Source organism: Triturus cristatus, chromosome 3_2 (genome assembly GCF_964204655.1).
Source record: "Triturus cristatus chromosome 3_2, aTriCri1.1, whole genome shotgun sequence".
In the NCBI taxonomy this organism is placed as follows: domain Eukaryota; kingdom Metazoa; phylum Chordata; class Amphibia; order Caudata; family Salamandridae; genus Triturus; species Triturus cristatus.
Window position 1 is genome coordinate 857,814,839 of NC_140584.1, and position 13,548 is coordinate 857,828,386.

At 42.0% G+C, this 13,548-nt stretch overlaps 1 protein-coding gene across 6 annotated transcripts in view; it reads right to left on the minus strand.

The window, feature by feature from the left end:
• Window positions 1–3,731: 3,731 nt before the first annotated feature.
• FLOT2 (flotillin 2) overlaps window positions 3,732–13,548 on the minus strand; it is a 456,818-nt gene continuing 447,001 nt past the window's right edge. For all 6 annotated transcript variants that reach the window (XM_085649154.1, XM_085649151.1, XM_085649148.1 and 3 more), the window contains 2 exons: window positions 12,130–12,279; window positions 3,732–10,797 (listed from right to left, as the gene is read on the minus strand). In XM_085649154.1, coding sequence (XP_085505280.1) covers window positions 10,765–10,797; window positions 12,130–12,279 — 183 coding nt within the window. In that variant the 3' untranslated portion in view covers window positions 3,732–10,764. The remainder of the gene's footprint in view (window positions 10,798–12,129; window positions 12,280–13,548) is intronic.

The following is a 13,548-nucleotide window of genomic DNA, read 5'->3' on the forward strand; positions in this document are numbered from 1 at the left end:
TACTGGCATCCTCTTGATGGCTCCTTTGTCAAAAAGAGCATGCACTTCCTGAAGGAGTAAGGAGAAAAGGTCCTCTATCAGTCATTCTTGGCATGGTGAGAAAGGTAGAGGTGTTCAACAAATGGTAGGGCATACCACTTCTGCCCTATCTGAAGCATCTACTTCTTGGATGTAACTGCTGACCATTGGGTCAGGTGGTGCCGGATACTGCCACAAACGGGATGGCTGTGTTGGATGGAGGGCATGCTAAAGGGGCTTGGTGCTTGCGGAGGTGGGTTTGACTTGGTAGAATGCGGGGAGTAGCTCCTGTGTCCTTTTGGGGCTCTGCAGCCCATTCTCGAAAGGACTTGGCAGGTTGCTGGACTAGGTATGGCTGGTACTGTGGACTCCCAAGGTTGCCCCTTTCCCGTCCTTGGTAAGAGCTGGACTGTTGTTGCCGCCGAGTCGTTAAGAAAATCCCAGGGGATTTGGAAGTGATCCTGCTCTTGTGAAATCATTCAGGCACAGTGTCAGCCTTGTCGCCAAACAGGCAGGAGCAATCAAAGAACATGTCGATCAGTGATGACTCAACATCTCCCAAGATCCCAGTGGACCATAACCAAGAATGGTGACGTAGTGTCACTGTACAAACCATGGCTCTACCCAGGGAGCATGTGGCGTCCAGTCCATACCGGATGACGAACTTTGGAGCATCCCTGTCATCTACCAAACACTGGTTGTGGATGGCGCGGGCCTCCTCAGGCAGCACGGGAAGCAGCTGCGCTACAGTACCACATGCATGGAAATATCAGCCCAAGACACATGCTGAATTCATCGACTGCAAGACAAGGCTGGTGGAAGAGAATATGAGTTACTATAGGTGTCCAGACTCTTGGATAACCTATCTGGTGGAGTGGTATGAAACACGCATCAGTTGACCTTCTCTGTTGAGACCTGCTCCTCCGGGGTATTAGGGAGGTGTGCTGGGAGAGGAAGGCTGAGTCTCCCGGGGCAGTATGATGTCGACGAGCAATCATTTTAAGCACAGGAGTCCCTGTGCAGGGTTTCACCGCCAGGCGAAGGTGACAGCTTCATTAAATGGGAGTATGGGTTCAGACGAACTCGCCTCAGGTTTAGGCATCTCTGTCAAGACATTGGACTTGACATCAAGAGCAGGCAGCTGGAGATCAAGGAACTCTGCTGCCCTGGGCATCACAGTGGCAAAAGATGAGCTTTCTTCTGAAGCCTGGCACAGGGGAAAAGTATTACAGTGTCTGGGGGGGGGGGGGTATCCAAGCCACTGGTGTCACCCAGCTCCTCATACCAGTTTTCCTGTACTTTTTTAGGTGACCATACACATCCTCTTCCCCTTCAGGGAGGTAGGGCCTGTCTATGGTTGGAAGGTTCAGGGGATGGCAGAACCTGGAGTGCGCCAGCATCAACGTTGAGTCCGGCCAGGTCTACAACGAGTCGGCGTTTGGGATTATCACTGGCTCATTGTTGCGTGGCACCAAGGCTGGCACCAGGTGAGCGGAAGCCAGGGTGGGTGGAGGCACCTGTGGTGGCAACAGTCTGGATCCTTGAGTGGATCCAGAGGACCCAGCTGAGGTAGAGTGCTAATCAGCTGGCGGTAACCCAGCAGGGGAACTTTTCGGCTACATGGGGCCTGAATGTGTGCGCCAGAGGGTGTCGTTGGCCCAAAGATGACAATGTTCTTTTGGCCAGTTCCTTATCAAGTGAAACAGGTGTCCAATCAAGACAAAGCCTGCTTGATCCAAATGAACCTGCCTTGTCATTATAGGAGTACATCTCTTAGCTAGTAGCTTCACTAAACTTTTATGGTCCATATTTAACATGGACAGCGGCCTGTGAGATGTCCGCTGCATGGGGTAACATGGTTTCTGAATAGTTTTTAATTACCTCTCTGACGTTCACCTGTACTATACCTTGTTTCTATGCTTCTGTGTAAACGCTATATAATTTAGCCACAAATGTGTTTGCATAAGTCAAGCAAAACTCAATAGGCAACCCAGTGTTCTCCTAGGATTTTGCAAGTTGCTAAATCTTTTATTACTCAACTAATTTCTTCTTTGTCAGTCAGAGCGTCAAGCCCCTCTCTCCATGCTTTGGCTAATTTCTCCAAACCCGCCTCTCACACATTTGCTATTATATGTTGCCGAGAGCCCATTCCCACTGTGCTGCAAAAAATGTTCTTTAAAAAATAAAAAATTTTAAAAAAATAAATGGACATGTCCTTATTCATATGTTTATGGGATGGTATCAATTGCCTGTTTTCAGGAGCATTACAGCTTTTTGGGATCTTCCTCACTTTGCAGTTACCAGACCAGTAGTCTGCGCGGTTTTTCGCCTTCCTTATGTTGTTAAACAGTCTGTGTTCTAAGGTTTAAAAAAAGAATAAAGTTGGCCCACCGAATCCATATTTGCCTTGTATGCTCTTTAGGTTGTCTATTTTCTGTATTCACCTAGCTATTTTGATTCTTATTTTTCCAGTTGCATAACCTCTTTGTCCCCTGCGCATCACCGGAGCAAAAGATGTGCCTTCCTCTGAAGGCTGGCGCAAAGGGGGAAAAGCAGGTCATAGTCTGGGATGTATCTAAACCACTGGCAAAGCTGCCTACGGTAACCCAGCAGGTGCGCCAGAGGGAGTTAGATCCCAAAGTTGGCATGCATGCGACATAGAATTCCTTACTTTGCGTGGGTATTGCTCTGGTGCCAGCAAATTCGGGGTAGAGCAGAGCTGGCTTAAATGCTGGCTCTGCAGGTGGAGTGCAGGAGCAGGGCGTAGAAGCATGAGGTCAAGAGAGTGAAGCCGAAGAACGCTTCAAAGACTTCTTGTGCTTCTTTGACTTACCCGACTTCGATAAGGAGGTCTTGAAGCGGGAAAGGCTTCTGGAGCTACGCAGAGATCTTCCACTGAAACAGGACAGGGCGGAGCCTTCTAGTGCCACACCGCCAGGAGCCTCATCGCCCGCTCGCAAATTGCTTGGGTCGCATCGACTTGTGCTCAGCCCAGGTCTTGGGGTTGTGTCCCATCCCCAGGCACCAGAGACAGACAATGTGGGGATCAGACACAGGCATCTGCCAGTGACAATCCTTGCAAGACAAGAACCCTTAGGGTTTAGCAGAGGACATGTCTCGAGCACACTGGAAGCAAAAACTCCTAACTGTTGACACAATGTCAAAAACAGTTGGTCAAAAAATAACCGAGGTAGCTCTCCTGATACGCCCTGCAAGCGCAGAAATAAAGGACCTGATGTGAATTTCACAGTATCAAACATATAACTCCTCATATGGACAATTATCTGTCTCTATGGGTAATTTATTCAGCAGGCTCTCTTGTGACACATATCTGCTAATCAACAACACCAGCACCTGCCTTATCAATCAGGGCAGGACCCCCATGTCTGCGCTTCATGACAAATCTTCAAAACACACAACAACACAGTAAAATACTGCAACATCAGCCATGATTAATTTACACTTTAAAAAAACATTTAGTTTAATGTTGTTTTTACATAGCTGTATGAATAAACACATTTTTAATATTTTAGGAAAAATGATTTTTTCCTGAAAAAATTGATCTAGGATCTTGCGCCTGTGTAGGGATATTCAAGGTTCTGAATTATCATTGGGAGAACTTGAGTCACAGATTCAACCACGTCATTAGGGTGAACTGAATAAATCAGAACACATTTAGAAAACAAAGAATGGAGGTATACTGAAGAGTCACAAACAGTCAATAACATGGGGATTTATTATACATAGGTAAAACATTACAATATTGCAAGAGTCAGAGCCTGACCTGCTTCTAAGAACAGATGTGATACAGCACATGCATACTTCACATGCAGATACAAGTGATGAACTATAACAGTCATAATAAAGGGCGAGTTCTCGATCATTTTAATTTATAAAACAATGTCTTCTTCATATAGCGTACACAATACCTTTCAAACTAGTGATGACAGACCTGATCATTGCCGGGATTTTCCAACTTCTTACTCTCGAACACATGCCTGCTGGACATGACAGATATTATTCTAGGAACCATGCAACTTTCTTCACCTTCTGACAACTTTATGACTAAAGAGTGTGATTTTAAATAGGGACTTGACTACATCTGCTTCTTGACAACATTGTCAAAATTTACAAATCTTTTGTATGGCCGAGCACAATAACAAGGTCTAGACATGTATTTTTTTTTTCTTCAAACCACCAGAAATTTCCACATGTTGTATTTTTGCAGGCTAATAGTAAAAAAAAGCAACTTGCCTTCAGGGAGGTTTTTCTTGCTGGGACAAGAAAACTGAGGGCGTAACATAAAACCAAATTACCCTAACTAGTGTTTTTTGAGGAAAAGGAGGGCCTATTCAACAAGAAGCACTAACAGCAGCTATTGGAAAAGTGGAAAAAGGCAGAGTAAATTAGTGGCAGGCCGCCAACGTTTAGATTTGATGTTTCCCTTAAACAGGTTATTGATTCCTCTTCTCTACCTTACAACTCTTGAATTAGTGTTAGTGTGTGGACTCATTACCGCTAGTTGTTCAGTTCAATGTGGATGTCAAGGCACTTGGAGATATCCTTCAGAAGCACGCACTGAGGTTATCGGAACGTTTGTTGACAGCGAGTTCCACAACTTTATATTAAATGCAGGCAGTGAAGTCTCAGAATTAAGCAGTCAAAGAGAACATTGATAGTGTCTCATTCAAGATAGTGTCTCATTCAAAACATAAGTGATGCAAAACAGTGCAAGAAAAATAAATAGCGAGAATAATTACCAATCTGTGAAATAGAACTAACCAGATCACAACAGTTTAATAGCTACAAGCAAGCTCTTGGGGAAGGAAATCACTAAAATACAATTGCCAGAAGGAGGATTTGCCGCTCAGTAACAATGCCACACTCCCTTCCAACAAAGACACCAAGACCTTGGGTTGATGGGTTCAGGGGTGAGTTTACGGTCACTAAAACAGCATCAACTTATTGTAAAAGCTCTTTTTGGGGGATGAGGGAGAGAGAACTTGCTGAAATATACTTGATACATTACAATGTTCCAATATTCTTGCTGCCTAAATTAAAAAGACTCTTTATTAAATATTCATTACAATAAAAATATAATTTTAACTCTACTTGTGTTCCAAAAACCCAAGTAGATTTAGTTCCAGAACATCCAAGCTCCTCAATTTGAGTTCTAAGTATGCAGTTGATCCAATAGTCCAATGCTAACATTTGATTTGAAAGATGTGTCTCCACACCATACATAGGAGAGACAGTGATTTGATGGAATATCAAATCAATGTTTTTATGTGGAATGAATACTGAATACCGATTTTTGTAATTTTGCTAACAAGGCTATTGTAACATTGCATTATATCCAACATGCAGTTTGAGCACGTTCTCCTTAAATAAAAACTAAATGAGCTTTGGTAATACAGGTGCCAGCGGGATTTTCAGAAAGTTGGGTGGGGAAGAGCAGGGCCATAAAATGTGAGAAAAATCCTTTGATCTATACATAATGAATTTGTTGTAGGTGATACAGAAACAGTCTTATAATTATTCTTCATTAGTATACTAGAAATTGTTTGGCTGGAGGAAGCAGTTTCAGACATTGTTACTACAGCATACAACACTACATGTTGCAATTACTAAGTTGTAAAATTACCTCAAGACATCGCCCCACTAAAGAGAGTAATGATGCAGGAGATCTTCGAGATGCACGCACACAAAACTTTCAATATGAATTGCTCGCATTATAGTTGTTGGCATGAGCCAAATCATTTTCAGTTGCATACCAAAGCTATTCTTCATCTACCCTTTATCATATCCCCAGTATTCTAAACTCATTTGGTTAAATTATTTTCACTACCTCCTCTCGAAAACTGAAAACCCAATGTGTGATTCCTACATCAACTATGCTTTTTTTATTACATAAAATAATGTCAGATGTACAAATTTAGCTGAATGTTCTTTGCTCTCTCGGCAAACAAAATGATCTTTCTTTCTTCATGGCTTCAATGATTTCTAAATATTAGTTGCATTGCCTAAATTCTAGAGGTGCAGTAACGAAAGTGTAGGAGAGATGCCCAACATAGTAAGGCCTGGATGTTCCGATACCGTCAGATATTCAGGAAATTCAAGGACTATGAAGATGAGTCCCACTGAGATTCTTTCGATGTACCATTATTGCAAATAATAAAAGCATCCCAAACTACTCCTAATGACAAGTTTCAAATGCCTGCAGTCCCCTTACATTTAAAATTATCTCCTTTATTTGTAGGGGCACAGAGTTGTGATACCATGCATTTCAGAATAGAGGTCATCCTTTTTCTTTTTTAATCTAAAGTGGCATGGAAAAGAAGAGAGCATAGCTGCCTCATGTCACCCTTCAGCTATCTTTTTTCTTAAATGTTAAAAGAAACATGAATGAGTAAAACAGTCACACGTAACATAGGGCCTTTTGGCAGCTATACAATGTTGACCAATTCATTGAAAATATATATTATGAACTGGCAGAGATAAGGTTAGCAGTCAAACGGCTAAAGGTACTATTAAAATACTAATGCTCTGAACATGAAAATACACGTTGATAAACTCGAAATATAGCAGTAATCTGAAAATCATTCACTTGATTCATATTTGAAACTAATAATATTCTTAAAATATATGTATATTATCTGTGACAACAAAAAGGAACAATTTGCAAAGCGAAAGAAAATCTGTCAAGTAACATTGTATGAGTGTTTGACACAAACAGTTGCCTGAGAAGCCTATTTCCTATGAAGAGCTTCTCGCGAAAGTGGAACTTGCAAAGACGAACATTTACAAGTCTTTAAAAAACATAAGATGACAGAAAAAGGATTCTGGGCAAGGATCTCTAAACCAAGACACTACACCCTTTTGGGACCTCAATGTCACCGAATCCTCGTCACAGCTTTAAGAAAATTCACATTGACATAATATGTTTTTCGGCATAACATTTCGATAACTGGTCCATGTATTTACCTTCTTCAGATATGTTAACATTTGTTTCTCCATCTGGTGATCAATTCTTTTGGAACGATTCCCATTACATAACATGTGTTCCGAGACATGCAATTATGCGGTTTTTGCGTGTGACTAGCCAAGCGTTTTCTGATTTTTTACACCTATCGTCTGTCTGATCAGGTCTCAGACCAATAGCTATATTCATCAATACAAGTCATGAAGCAGGCACACACATCAGGTTTTCTCAATGTAATGAATTTGCTGTAGCTAGTCACAAGGGTAATTTAGTGTGAGGCACATATCAAAAACACCTGGTAGAGACCGATCTATTGCTACGAGAAATGCCATTATACCACGTGAAACAGAATAGCATTACTATTAGCAATTCAAAATCCAGCATCATTGTTTAAAACGCAAATATTTGAGTTAATTATTGGCATACATTAGTATGTTCAATACATGTTTTGACATTAAGAAACATGCTAGTCTCTACAAAGGTAGGACATTAAGGATAGGGTGCATACATCAGGATGTACACATCAACAATCGTGTTTTTCAACTTCAGGAATAAACAACTGGCACGCCAGATTTGTGTGTGTATTTTCACATTTTGACTTTGGGGCCAGGATGTGTTACACTGATCGGAAAGGTATCTATACAAAGATAGAAAAGGGCTCTTGATAGAAGCACTGAAGGCGGAGATCTAACTATTGATTTGCTGAATGGCAGTGGATTTGAATTTCATCTTCAATGATTTAAAAATAACATCCCGGGGAGGACACCTAAAAACCATACATCTTTGAAAATTGGCAAAATGTCACGCCTTCTGTATAGTGGATAGAGTCCGAGGATTGGAGGATGTTTCTTTGCAAATTGTGCATTTCCATGATTGCCAATTATGGTACCTTCAAATAGTAAGTCTAAAAGGCCTTTTTTTTTTTTAATCTCAAATGAAATACCACCAGAAATAGCACAGTCAGATTGTTTACCACATAGTTTCCACTGGAGACTCTCTTATCTACAGCCATGCAAAGGAGCTTTCCACACATATGGATATATACCATCCGCATGAGAGACCAGTAAAAGAGACGACTTGGGAAAATCCATTCTCCTCTCAACCACTAAAATGCACACTCATTACCCGTACTGCCGGTTAGAACTGTGAGACAATATGGGAAGACAGCTACCTACTAAACACCGGGTCAGGTATTAATAACAAACTGCAGACTAAAAAGTAGGATTAGATACCACAAACTCCCCAACTGTATTGTCTAGGTCTGGTGACAGACAACACAATCGGACAAACAGAAGGCACTTTAGAGCAAGATGCAACAAGCTTTGGTTCCTGTGGTGGCACGCCTGCTTCTTGCATTTAGATTTCCCAAAGGGATGAGGCAGTGGGACAAGCGTCCACCACTAAAAGCTGCAGAGCTCCTGACCTGACGCAGAGCCCACAAAAACAAGGCCACTCACTCAGAGCTACGATGAGCACTAATCATGAAGAGAAAATCCCACTAACTTTCCACCAACACAGATCTTTGATCCTCATGATCCAACGTCTACTTTTGGAGGAAAGATTTGTTTGTGGGTATCGCTGCACGAACAGTCATTAACCCTTGCTCAGTCATTTAAAGGAGTATACAGCTGATCTGTTTATCATCTATGAGGCAGTTAAGTGTGGGGGAAAGTTGGCTGCTCCAGAAGCAAAACCATTACCTAAAGGCTAATGCTTCTCAGCTGCGGCAGATAATTTGCAAAAGATAAATTGAACTGTTCCCGCCTTCGGTAAAAAGGCAGCAGGCTTGTCTCATTCAGAAGCACGCCTGCCTGGATGCACATTCCTGGCCCTTTCTCTGAAATGCCCAACATGGCTCTAGCTGTCATACTCCCAATTGATGGAATGATTAACTGCTTCAATTAAGAGCCTATGGGTAGTTGGTTGAATTCCGCAGAGAGGTAAAGCAATGGAAAACTCCAGTCTTATCCATTTTTGCTTCGACATCTATCAAGCAGCCACAATGTCTTCAGCCAGGAGGCTTGAAGAGGTGCCATCTTGGACAGGCATGTTTCATGCAGCAGTGCGATATGTTCTGTCTTTAATGTGCTTCTGAACATTTTTGCCAGATGACAAGACCCCGAAAACTAAATTATCTGTATGGGTTGAAGCACATTGTAATTAAGAGACTGTGGGGCCAGATGTAGGTGGCTAAATACCGGTCGGTAACCCCGAAATTCAGTAAATTTCAGGGTTACCGACCGGTATTTAGCCATTCCTAATGTAGGTGATGATTCGGTAAATACCGAATCTGTATTTACCGAATCTGTATTTACCGATTCGGTAAATGCAATGTAGAAAGCACATAAAAGAGTGCTTATGTGCTTTAAAATTCGTTAATTATCACCAACTTCAAGTTGGTGGTAATTAACGAATTCCTTTAAAAATTCACTTTAGAATCTTTTTGTAAGTGCCGTGTGGCACACATCCATGCCCTTAGGGCATGTATGTGCGCCACATGTGCACACAGGCACATTTCAGGGGTGCAACAGGGTGTGCTTTGGACACCCTTGAAATACCTCCCGGTATTACCGATTCGGTAATATCGAATCACTAATACAGAATGGCTTTAGATTCATTCCTATGGGCCTCCAAGCCCATAGGAATGAATGGGTAGGTATTCCTTATTACCGAATCGGTATTACCGTTTCGGTAATAAGGAATATTAAGGAATCTGTATTTTTTACCGATTCATTACCTACATAAGAAATACCGATTTCTTAATACCGAATCGGTAAAATTCGGTATTAAGAACTCGGTATTTGTGGATTACCTACATCTGGCCCTATAGGCTTTACAGGAAAAGGATCAGTCCTGTGATGGTGCAGGATAACCATTACAAACCACACCACTTACCGTCGCAAGTATGTTCTGTAAGGAAACTGGCACACAAAGGCAGAACAACAATGCAGTCACCATCAAAGAAGATCAAAACTACGTTTAGGGAATGCTTTGTGAAGCATAAATCACTTATTTATAAGCTGAACCAGACCTTGCCACAGGCGCGCTGTTTAGACATTGCAATAATATTTTAGCGCTTAGCTACAAAGAGGAGGTTTGCATTTTTTTATACGCATTTGCACAAAATAACTGTTAGATAACTGCATAATTTACACTCAACGTAGAAATCCCTATTTTTTTAAGTTCGACAGAAATGTCACTTTTGTGGTTATCATCATATTTAGGTACAAAGGACAGAACGGATACCTGCTTAGTAGGGTTGATAAACGGCCTGATGTGGATGTCAAAAGGAACACGTTTTTTGTTTTTAGCTCGCTGCTACATTTTCCTGCTCGCGTAAGATATCCTGCACACATATAATGAAACTGGCCGAGCAGTCGCAGTCTCTCAACAGTAAATTCAGCCACCAGATGGCAGACGACCCAAAGGCACCGACTTGTCAAGACAATGCCGAACGAGAAAACAGACCACACCTGAAATGTCAATACAGAAGATGGTTTTCTGTTGGGTGAAGAAAAACCACTAATGCCGTTGATAACATATATACAAATCACAACCTAAAAAATGGATAACGACACAAAATAAAACTGCAATGACAAACGACTTGCTTCTGGTCCTACAAAATAAGGCACCAGAGAATTTTAAAAATCCAAATTGTCCGTCTGCTATAAAACAAGAAGCTTCCAAGTGTTTAAAGGCCGTTGATGTAAGAGTGCAGAAGGGTAACAGGTCATCACGAGATGCACAGGATTCTGTTCTCACGACTAGACGCCATTTGCTCTCTGAAGCAGCGGGATCTGCAAGAAAAGGAGACACGGATCAGACTGCGCAGCTGACGATTTGTTGAAAGCATGTCCATGGAGAAGAAGTACTGGAAAGGCCTAAACATCCATGCCCTCCTTCCAACTGTATGCAACCAGAGGAAAAACAATAAATGATGTAGTTATCTAAAACACATTGATAGCATTGCGTGTGTGCGTGCATCTTAAAGTTCAACCTAAGGCTGCTGGATAAACAAAATGATCAGCGAGGAGGGAAGGCATCTTTATTGTGGAAGCACACAACTCCTGCCCCCCAAGCATGCACTCCGAGCTTCCATCATGAGGGCGGAGACAAGCCCCTCTCGAGTGGTGCACACAAAATTGTCTGTGCACTGACAAGCCAGACCATAAAAACGAAACAATTTGGGGAGTGGGGGTATTTTCCAAACAAGCATTTGCAATGAAATAGGTCTCCCGTTTATGAGAGTTTTAGCTGCTGGCATTGTAAATAATAATGCCTTTTATTTATGTGTAGTATTAAAAACAGATAAATAAAAGGCATTGCCATTTACAATGCCAATAGCTTAAACTCTCAAAAATGCGAGACCAATTGCATTACAAATGCATGCTTTAAAAATAAAAAAAGTGTTAGGAGAGCGTGTCAACTATTTGAGAAAATAGTGCTTGGAGGCTGTTATTAAAGCCTACCGAGCACACGTAACAGGGGGTGTCGCCATGGGAGGTTACACAAAGTGAGACAAGGCAGAACTAAGGAGGGACTACTAAGCCTTTCGACCAATGAACAGCCACAGTTTACAGAGGACAATGACACAAGCCAATGAAAAATGTGGGCGGAGAGTGGCCGGAGCTACAAGTCGCTACCTCAATACAGCATGCCTCGCAGAGCACTGCCTGTGCTGCCTAGGCTCGACCTAAAAATGGCCAGGTCGTCGTTCTAGGTTTCTAGTAAGAAAACCTGCAATATATTTTTTAAGTCTTTTATCCATTGCAATCCAAGAATCCTCTCTAATCCAGCACTTGGATACCCCCTGGGGTCACGAGCCCACTATACAATTACTGACTGATTGAAATTCTCAATAACAATGAACAGAAAATGGGTTTGTCATCCGGCTTCATCCTCAAAATAATTGTACACCACAATGACGCAAAGAAATTCAGCTCATATGAAAATCTGCATGCAGCACTTCAGGTTGGGAAGTGTGCTGAGAAGGGGGATTAAACACAGCACTTCTTAATTTTGGGACAAAACAACTCTACAACTGGCAAAACTGCAATGTGAAGCGTGGGACATGTTTCTCTCTGATCTCATTATTTACTCCAATTCGGGTATGCTGCAGCAGGACTCACCTTGGATAGGTCGATACCGGTCAACGCCTGCACGGAGGCTGGGAGCTCGGCTAGCAAACGGTTCACCTCAGAGGTAACTTTGCTGTTCTCTCCGCTAAGTATAACTATCTCATCCACTTTGGCAAGAGGAGCCGACACCTTGGCAGCAATCTGTAAGGTAAGGGGGAAAAAATAGTAATTTAATACTGGAAACACTCAATGTTTCAAACTTGCATATGCAATCTAAAAATGCTAAAAACTTGTAGAGGGAGTACTGGGATTTTAAGAGCATGACTTGGTACGTAGTGGGTACATTTCTCTAACCCCTCCTTTTACCACAGACCATTTGCCAACTATACCCCAGTACCCCCCAGAATTACGCAAATCCCAAAATGTATCCATCAAGCAGAAATAAGATCAAAACTCATTTATTTGGAATATTAGGTTAGTGCCATGTGTATCACACACAGTGCTATGGGGATGGAGCGTGAGTCGGCTAACAATGGTGTCACCAGTACTGTCTTCTGGTACATGAGACTGGAGTTAAGTAAGTGTAGTATATAGATGTCCATGCGTATAAATGTACAATGAATAACTGCAACAACTACAGGTACCCGGGGAGGATGCATGTGAATCTACACGCCAAGAACAGATGCTTACTGGGTAAGTAACATTATCCGTTCGAGTCATGTGTGCTGTAAATACACATGCTTTGCATACACTCTAAAGCAGTATACTCCCAAAGCGGTGGCTAACCTGTAGATGCTGCAGTTGTTTGGAACAGTGTTTTAGGTTCTGCTTGGCCTACATTAGCCTATTGACGTGCTAACACATCTACACAATAGTGTTTGGTAAATGTGTGTGGTGTAGACCATGTAGCTGCCTTACATATGTCAGCTAGAGGTATGTAGGCTAAAAAGGCCCGGGAAGCCCCTATTTTGCGAGTGGAATGCGCTCTAGGGGTATGGTTAAAGTTCTTTTACCTTTAGCATTACATGTTTGAATGCATTTAAGAATCCATCTGGCAAAATCAGATCTAGAGATATGATTGCCTTTGTGAGGTGGAGCAAACGCAACAAACAGTTGTTTTGTGAAAGTCTTTTGTCCTGTCTATGTAGTACAGTAAAGCTCTTTTAACGTCAAGCGTGTGAAGAGCGTGTTCTGCTACAGAATCAGGTTGAGGAAAAAAAAAACTGGTAACTCAACCAAACAGAACCAAACAGAAACTACTTTGGGAAGGAATTTAGGGTTGGTGTGGAGTACTATCCTGTCTTTGTGTAGCTGAAAGAAAGGTTCTCCTAAGGTTAATGCCTGAAGCCCACCAACTCTCCTTAGTGATGTGATGGTAATGAGAAAAGCAACCTTCCATGAGAGAAATTGCTAAGGGCACTTGTGCAACGGTTTAAAAGGTGGCCCCATGAGCCTTGTGAGAACAATGTT